At 35.1% G+C, this 10,059-nt stretch overlaps 1 protein-coding gene across 1 annotated transcript; it reads left to right on the forward strand.

Moving 5' to 3' along the window:
• The first annotated feature begins 6,408 nt into the window (after window positions 1-6,408).
• LOC132035113 (dehydration-responsive element-binding protein 1B-like) lies at window positions 6,409-7,628 on the forward strand. Its single transcript, XM_059425420.1, has one exon. The coding sequence runs from the start codon at window positions 6,491-6,493 to the stop codon at window positions 7,163-7,165; it is 675 nt and encodes a 224-aa protein (XP_059281403.1). The 5' UTR covers window positions 6,409-6,490; the 3' UTR covers window positions 7,166-7,628.
• Window positions 7,629-10,059: the final 2,431 nt, after the last annotated feature.

Raw genomic sequence — 10,059 nt, forward strand, 5'->3', positions numbered from 1 at the left:
AGAGAAAGAGAAATTATAATTGGTTTATAAATGTCGGAGACTAGGAAGTATATATAAATATATATAAAAGGATAAATCATAATTCATATATAAGGCGAATTTTATGAATTGTACTGAACAGTGTATAAAATGAAGCCCAAACTTAAATCTGGATATTCTATATTATTCCATCCAACTTGATATTAATTTATCCCATCTTCCGAGTGAGATAAATTAGTTCCAAAACTATAATCCTAAAATTATAATCCAGAGATAATTTGTCCGCGTACCTATCTTATGCACCTAATATATATTGTTGTAGTGTTGTTCACACAGGCGATAGTTGGCAACGCGAGAAGTCAGAAAGTAATTAGGGTATGGACCAAAATAAAAGAACCGTTGTTATACAATGTCAAAGGCATGTGGCATGTGTAGGGATCTAGTAGCTCAGTTGGTTGGCTATCTGAACTTTCACTTTGTTGGTGAGGGGTCGAATCCTCACGTTATAATCCCCTTCCCATTTCCCCTTCTCCTATCCCCTATGTAATAAAAAAAAAAAACAATTTAAAAAAAAAAGGCATGTGGCATGTGATATTCACAGAGGTAGGGTTTAACTTTATTGATTCTGAATTTTAGAACAATGAATTCAAGTGTTAAAAGCTGAGTTTTAAATTAAATATCTTTTCTGTTCCAATTTAAGTGTCATATTTTGATTAGGAACAAAGTTTAAGAAATAAAGAGACTTTTGAATATTCTTGTGGTCTTAAATTAAAGATGTGTATAATGTACTAAAATGTCTTTTGAATCTTGTAGTTATAAACTTATCATGTACTCCCTCCGTTCACTTTTATCTGTCTACTTTTGACTTTACACGCCCCTTAAGAATTAATAAATGAAGTATGTATTTTACTATAATATCCATATTAATTGGTGTATGGTCTCATTAGATTTGAAAAGTGATTTGGAAATGAATAACTAATGTTAACGGTAAAACAAGATTAAAAAAAAATGTTATTTCTTGATATATGCTAAAGTGGACAAGTAAAAGTGAAAATTTATTTTTAGTATAATGGATAAGTAAAAGTGAACGGAAGGAGTTGGATGTTTGAATTGTCAACTTACTAAATATAAAAAGAGCGTAACAAACCAAAAAAGAAAGAAAGAAGCTTAAAATGAGACGAAAGAGTAATTTTTTTAATACAACTACATTATTTAAAAAAAATTATTGAGTTCGACCAACTCCAAATATGTACTTCTACCTCCCCCCTAGCTATTCATATGGGCTGGCAATAGAGATTGCTTTTCTGTTATGAGAAATTAGCAGGCATGGTGATAGCCACAATTACATGGTTTTTATTCTATGCTTATAAAGCTTGAGCCGAAACCGTTGTGACGTAGATAAGATCCATCCATTTAGCAGCATCTTAGGATGACACAACCTTAAACCTGAAGGACGAGGTTCAAATATGAAAAGGCTTACGTTGAATTGAGCACCCAGAAATGACAACCATGGTAGGAAATTTATTAAAAATATTGAATTACAAATATGGTACGAACAAAGCAAGCCCCTTTATATAATTTGAATAAATGAATTCAGAATCTGTCAAATTTCTCAACTATCAATCTTTTTCATTACTTTATTCTTTAAAAGTTTCTAGTTTGTAATTGAGGGCGACCAAATATGGGAAAAGTTACATCATCAACTTAAGTCCGTTGAAAAGTTACATAATATATATATATATATATATATATATATATATATATACAATTGTTGAATTATCTTAATAATTCTTAGGTTTGTCACTATATATGATTACTCGCGTTTGGCCTGAGAATATTTCATTTTCTTTTTTCAAATCAGCGTTTGCCCATAAAAATTTTAAATACAAAAGTTGTAGTTGGAATTTGAAAAAACATAAAATCCTATTTTCACTTTTTTCACTTTCAATACATTTAAATAACTAAATATTCTTTCAGAAAAACTATAATCAAACACAACTCCATCCTAAATTCTAACTTTAAAATTTTAAATAAAGTGAAAAATATTTGATTGTCATGGCCAAACGCCTACTAAATATAACTAGGACTGAACCTACCCCATTAAATTTTGGAATCCGCGCATCACGCTAGTACAAGCCTCAAAGCAATGCCAAATTGTCAATGTAATGTAGACCGATTATTGGAATGATTGGTACCATGGTCAATAGAGTGACAGTCTGCAAATTCGTCAATCTTAGCCATGTAGACATGATTTGACAATAGAACGATAGATCACTTTTCTTGATACTTACTAGATGAAGTCTGTGATGTGTATCACGTGTGGTGGATTGTTGCAAAATATAATCATCATATTTAGGGTGTGTTTGATACGGAGGAAAAGATCTTCCAGAAAATATTTTTAAATTTTTTTATGTTCAATTGGTCCAAATTTTTAAAAAATGTCGTCTTTAGAGAAACAAGTTCATTAAAATGAGAAAAATAAGTTCGCTAATGGAATTAAAGTATGGAAAATAAGTTTTATAAGTGGCATCATTTCACATTGATTTTGTGTCCCTTCACCCCTCCAACACACCTAATCTTCATCGAGTGGCAGACCCAAGATTCAATTGTCTGGGGTGCTCACCTTAAAATTAACAAAAGAACATATTGCTTTGAGTCAGATTCAAACTCTACTCCTCCATGGCTTATCCTAAAGCCTACAACTTTTTAACCAAAGCACCAAGATATTTTATTGCTTTCCGATGCTATTTCATATTTATATCAAAATTTCAATATTTTTTATATGTCTACATAGAATATCCGCCTTGAATAATGGGTGTTCGAACACTAAAAATTAATACAAGGATCCGCCCCTGTCTTCATCCCCATCCCTCACCTTTCCCCAGCACCACCTAATTTTCCTTCATAACGAACACACCCTAGTCCATGAATCAACATAATAGGAGAAGTTTACTGAACTAGTGAAAAAAGAAAAAAACAATTCTGCAACATATGGTTGGTATGGTAAATAATAATACTATTAATTGACAAGAAAACCTAATTAAGCTTAAGTATATTATATATCAATACGCCCCTCGCGGGTTTGATACGTGAGTCAAGCATCTGAAATATTTTTGATAATGGGTGGTGGTGAACTCGAACTCGGCGCTATTATTTTGTTGAAGTGTGTGACTATCTTATCTAAAAGTTAAAGTTGTTAGAACTTAGAAAGAGCACGCATTTATTTACTTAATTATGTACATTACACATCAACGACTAGTATAATACTCCTCATAAAACCAGTTTAACATTATATACTCCTTGTTTTTATTGTGTAAATCTTATACCGTTTCACATGTGACAATGATATAAATTCTTTTTCTATCGTTTCACATTTAACAAAATAGTGCTCTTTTTCTTCTATATAGATAGATACATCATATCCCTTTTGGTAAGATGGTTAAAGTCTTGTGTTCTCATTCTCAGTATCATTTACAAGGACAAAAAAACACACGACAAGCATGGAGTCAGTTCGTGGTCTGTATAGCTTCTCATGTCATATAAAAGCTCAATCACCTTCACGTTAGTTCGCTTTTGTTGCCTAATAAAAGCAAAAACACGTATGCCCTAGTTTACCACCACCTAAATATCTTTATTAAGAAAATCATTTCGTGTCCCGTATCATTAAGTGTGTGTTTTAGCTAAATTTTAATAAATAGACATAAGTTAGGAGCAAACATGAAGGATTATTAGTACACCATGTGAAAGAACAAGGATGGCTTTAAGTTTAAACACAGCGATAAGAGACTATTTGAGTTTTTCCTCTATATTACGATTAAAAAAAGGGGCAATTTGTGGAGATTGAAAGCTGCAATTCGCGGAGGTTTTAGCCTCCACTATTTGCTAGTGGAGGCTAAAACCTCCGCAAATTATTCATGTTTTTGTAGTATGAAACTGCCTTTTTTGCATTACAAAAATGCATGCAATGCGAAAAATTATTGATACTAAACAGATTTTAAAAAATCATTTACACTTGCTTTACGTTAGGGATCATCTTAACTACTTGAAGCATGCACTGTTTGACCAACTAAACAAGATTCCCATCTTTTACTACTTTAAGAAACGTGAAAAACTCTAGTAATGTGAAAACAATATATATTAACAGTTTGAAACGATTATTTATGTATTTTACATATAAATATTTTATTGTCATAATCACGACTTGACTAGTTTCAGAGCATGTGGTTGTTAAACCGGAAGGAATCTCTCTTGATAATGATTCCATGGAATAAAACGAAATCAAAGTTGGAACTTAGTTAGAGAATATTTAGTGAGCTTAGGCAAATAAAATGTCTGAACTGTTGGAAGGAGAAAAAACTTTCTGGTAAAAAAAATATTTTATAGAAACAACTAACGGAACAGAAAAGTAAGTCAAAATTTTATAGTATAGATGGAATATTATAACTAATTTATCATATAGTAGTAACCATTGGTATTGGACGCCTAAAATAGCTACTTTCGATTCTTCTCTGGCGTGTGTGGGAATTAAAATTACTAAAAGAAACAATAAAAATATATGAATTGCGCTAGTGCCAATTTTTTTTTTCCGTTTAGTTAATTTACATCAATGACGCCACATATTGTTCCCGAAATTTCAATAATTGAAACATGATATTATATCTTTGGATTTGCTTTCGATGTCTTCACAGATTTTTCTCTTTTTCAGTTAATGTTAATCAAGCCAATTTTAGTTTAAAATGACATAAAAAAAATATTACAAGGAAGGGAATCAAAAAATTTAATAAGTAGCCACAAAAAACTACCCTCTTTTAACAACAGCAGCCTGCTATTTGGTATTTCCTTTGAAGAAGTAATTTTCAATTGCTGATGTTATTATCTATATTTTAATAATAGCAAAAAAGTTTCTAAAAAATAACCAACGTCCGAACACTAGAAATTAAGTGACAGACCACTTAACTGATTTTTCTTCAACAAAAGCATCAACATATTGTTAACCTATTGCATCATTGGTGTAGGTTAACGTCTACTAAAGGATGTGATGTAGCGGATGGGGTTGCTTCTTTCCTTAACTAGAGATTTCAGGTTCGAACTCTTGGTATGAAAAAAATTCTTGGTAGGGACGCTCTCCCCGAATAGACCCTCGACAGCACGAATCCACATTAGTCGGGCTCCAATACGGATAATGAATCTAGATATGCCGCTGTGTGTATAGTGTTTCTGTTTTCATGATAGAAAAAAGTAGGGACCACATCCACATGCTTTTGCTCTCCCTCTCCCTCTCCCTCTCCCTCTCCCTAGCACCTTGTGAGGATGGTTGTTACATAATGTATCGTGTCTATTATATTGTATTGCATGTGTTATATATTGTATTGTTTTGTTTTGATGAATACAATAGTATCGTTTTTCATCGTTACTTAATGTCAAACATTTATAATCCAAAGGATAAACCTGTAAAAAGAGTAGAATTCGGTATAGAGCTATCATAAAAAGGTACGATAAAGGATAAAATATGATTAATTAATTATTAACCAAAGACAATATGAGGAAAAAAAAATAACGACATGATCACACCAAATCGATCGTTCCATGCATAAGATGAGACTTTTCGTCATTACGTAACGATGGGTTTAACGATATGACCAAGGGCCAGGGGCAGAGCCACCTTGGCTTGAGCGGTGTCAAGCGATACCCCTTCGCTAGAAAATTACATTGTATATATAAGTGAAATTTTGGTTTTATAGGTATGTATACTAGTGTTGACACCCCTTAACACAAGTACGTAGAAGGCTTAGCGTAGCGGTTAAGGGGTTCTGGTCTCTAAGATCACAGGTTCAAACCTAGGTCACGACATTTCTATATTTTTTGACACCCCTTTACATGAATCCTAGCTCCGCTACTAGGTTAGGCCAAGGGGGTTCATCTGAACCATTCGGCAAAAAATTATACCGTATATACAATAATTTCTTCGTGTATTTACTTCTTCATATATATTTTTCTTGATTTCTTTATGTGTCTACTTCTTTATATTTTTGAACCAGCTTAATAAATATCTTGACTCATAATATCTAAGTAACAATCAAAACAAACACTATATTTAAATTAAAAACACAATACAACACAATAGATAACAACCAACCAAACAAGCTGTAAGGCCACATTCGTAATTTGACATCTGAATTGGATGTGGGCCTGATATCTACTCCATTACCATGTCCCAGGCACAGTTTCCACGTGCCTTATTATTGCAAATAATTTTTTTAAAAAAGAATCACCCAACGTGTGGATTGAATTTAATAAAATAATCATCCCATCCTACGTGTTTAGTCACCCTACCTTCCCACGTGTTTTTTGCAACTTCCTCCCCATAGTAGCCCATACCATATTTATCTCTCACCACCTTTAATTTGTTTGCATTAGCTTCATGTCATAGTACCATCACTACTATACTACTACATCATCTCTTTTCTTGAAAAATAAATAAAATTAAACCACTTTGGTCTCTTAGCTTCATATGGATTTTGAAGATGACCAAACTTCTTCTTCATCATCTTCCTCCGATCATGATATTCTTGATAATAAAGATAAGAATGTTGACCTTTCTTCATGTTCCATGAATAATAATGTACATTTCAAGAAGAGGGCAGGGAGGAAAAAATTCAAGGAGACGCGACATCCGTTTTATAGAGGAGTTAGGAAGAGGAATGGAGAGAAATGGGTGTGTGAAATACGCGAGCCCAATAAAAAGTCAAGAATTTGGCTAGGTACCTTCTCCACTCCTGAAATAGCAGCTAGGGCGCATGATGTTGCTGCCCTAGCCCTTCGGGGAAGTAAAGCCCTCCTTAACTTCCCCGACTCTGCTTGGTCTCTCCCTAAAGCTAATTCGTCTTCCCCTCGCGACATCCAAATTGCGGCTCTTCAAGTTTCCAAAGAAGTAATTGTGTCCTCTCCCTTGAAACAACCTATGGCATATTTGGAGTTAGAAGAAGAAACAACTTGTTTTCAAATCCCCAAAAATGATCAAGAGAATTCTTTAATGGAGTTTATGGATGAGGAGGCAATGTTTAATATGCCAGTGTTTATTGATAGCATGGCAGAGGGGATGCTTCTAACTCCACCAGCTATGAAAAGAGGTTTCAATTGGGATGATGTTGGGGAAGACATTGAGTTCACTCTGTGGAAAGATTGATTTTGTATGTCTGTTTGTTTTGAGACATAACAGAAGTAATTAATTAAAAGTGATTATATCTAACAGTTTAAGATTTTAGATAAGACGGTCACACAATCTCAACAACTTGTGCATGCAAAATACGATATGTTTCATAACGAATGAGTATCAACTGCCTGGCTATTAATTTGGCGTTTATACATACTACAGTTCTTATGCTTGTTATCTGCAGCAATGTAAAACCTACTGTATTTCATCTGTAGTTCTTAATTTGAAAAGAAACTACAGTAAGGTATAACTATATATAGGGTTTGATACAGGAGAATAGATAGAATATGCCCAAAGTTGCTCATTATTGAAACCCCTTTTGCTGTTTTTTTATTTATTTATAAGATTTCTCAGGTTAGATAAGATGTTGTATTGAATGAGATAAAGTACAAAGAGGGGGGATATAACCTTTCCTCTATATCTGTCTACATTATTAGAAAAGCATGAATATAAATGTTGGTTGATCAAAATATCCTTCAAATTTTGAACGACTTTTATACTCTTTAAGAACTAAAATACCTTTAAAGAAGCAATTCAATATTGGATATAATTATAATATTAAATATTCTAGGACCTCAAATTTAACTAAAAGGTTGTTATTTGACTACAATTGAAATTAGAATCCTAAATCTTTTTGGTGATTGGGGAATTGTCTCTAACTTTGCAGTAATTCCCATGTTGATCAAAATCATAGTATTAACTGTTAGAATATTATGTAAATATTTAGTTACCATCTTTATTGATGTAAATATATTAGAAGAATATTCTAGGCCACCATGCAAATATATTAGAAAAATATTTAGTTACCATTATGGTTAGATGTATATTTAGTTACCTTCATTATAGCCTAGGATCTTTGTATATATACACATGTTGACAAAGATTAAGGCAAGCAGATTATTACTTTCTTACATGGTATCAGACTAGGGCACGATTCTGCTCCTCTCTCTTCCTCCATCTCTGCGTCAACATCATCATCTTTCTCCTACAATCAGCCACCATGACTGATTCCTCCTCATCTGACTCCACCAAGTCCTTCTTCCACCCAGCTTTGGCTGTCTCCAACATCAAAAATCACATCTCCATTACTCTTGAGATGGAAAACGTCCAATATGGGACATGGGCGGAACTCTTCAAAATCCACACCAAGTCCCACAGAGTCCTCCACCATATCATTCCACAGGAGTCCGGGAAAGAAAAGGTACCCAAAACCGATGCTGAAAAAGAGTTATGGTCGACTCTTGATGCCACGGTTCTTCAATGAATTTATGCTACCATCTGTACTGACCTATTGCATACTATCCTTGAACCCGACTCCACGGCCATGGAAGCTTGGAATAGGCTGCGTGACATATTCCAAGACAACAAATATTCTCGAGCCGTCACTCTTGAGCATGAATTTTCTCACACTAATATGGAGGATTTTCCTAATGCTTTCGCGTATTGACAACGACTCAAGATTCTATCCGATCAACTCAAGAACGTCGGTGCTCCAGTCTCCAACAACCGCCTCGTCCTTCAAATGGTAACCGGACTCACTGACGCCTATAAGGGGGTGGGTACACTCATCCGGCAAAGCAATCCTCTTCGTCTTTTCTATCAAGCCCGTTCCATGCTCATTCTTGAAGAAACAGGCTTCACCAAATAGCTTGCAACGGGATCCGCTAATGCCATGATTGCTCGGGATTCTGATGATAATTCCTCTTCTGGAAATAACCATCCAAATCGTCAAAATAACAGTGGTAAAAGGCATCAAAACCGCAAAGAACAATGGTGGAAAGAATAATGCGGCGCGGTGGCAAGAGCGGCAACAACCGAAACAAGGGTGGTTTCGGTGGTGGACGCGGTGCTGGCAACGACCGACCAAGAACAGCAGCGGCCCCTTGGATGGGGAATGCACAACAATGGCAGTGGCCCTACATGCCGTGGCCTGTGCCTCCTTGTCCGTATCCAACTACTCCACGGCCACGGACCAACACTCAACAGAGGCAGGCTGGCATACTTGGGCCACGTCCACCACAAGCTTACTCTACCGACGTTCAGCCCACTCCAACCGATATCGAGGCAGCGATGCACACACTTGGGCTCACTCCTCCGGATGCAAATTGGTACATACGGATACCGCAGCCACTTCTCATATGACATCCGCGCAAGGTAACCTCTCGTCTTATTTTAATTTGAGCAATAATCGTGGTATAATTGTCGGAAATGGTCATTCAATTCCAATTCGTGGTTATGGTCATACCAACTTAGCTCCCCCCAACCCACCTTTAGCCTTAAAAAATGTTCTTCATGCTCCTAATCTTATCAAGAACCTAGTCTCGATTCCGAAAATTCACTATAGATAACTCAGTTTCTGTTGAATTTGATCCTTTTGGTTTTTCTGTGAAGGATTACCGGACGGGGATGCGTCTAATGAGATGTGATAGTCGGGGCGAGCTTTATCCCATCACCACCACACCACTATCGTCTTTTGTAGCTTTAACTTCATCTATGTGGCATGATCGTCAGGTCATCCGGAGCACCGTTTTAGACTCCTTAGGCAAAATAAATTTATTAACTGTAATGGACCGATAAAGTCTCATGTTTTCATTCCTGCACTCTTGAAAAACAGATTAAATTGCCAATTGTTGCATCTCATTCACAAACATGTATGCCATTTGATATTATCCATAGTGATCTTTGGACATCTCCCATTTTGAGCTCTTCGGGCCACAAATATTATGTTTTGTTCTTGGATGATTACTCTAATTTTTTGTGGACATTTCCCTTATCAACTAAGTCTCAAACGTTACCCACTTTCTTAGTCTTTCGAAATTTCATTCGCACTCAATTTGAACAAGAAATAAAGAACATTTAATGTGATA

This window comes from Lycium ferocissimum, chromosome 10 (genome assembly GCF_029784015.1).
Source record: "Lycium ferocissimum isolate CSIRO_LF1 chromosome 10, AGI_CSIRO_Lferr_CH_V1, whole genome shotgun sequence".
NCBI classification, from domain to species: Eukaryota; Viridiplantae; Streptophyta; class Magnoliopsida; order Solanales; family Solanaceae; genus Lycium; species Lycium ferocissimum.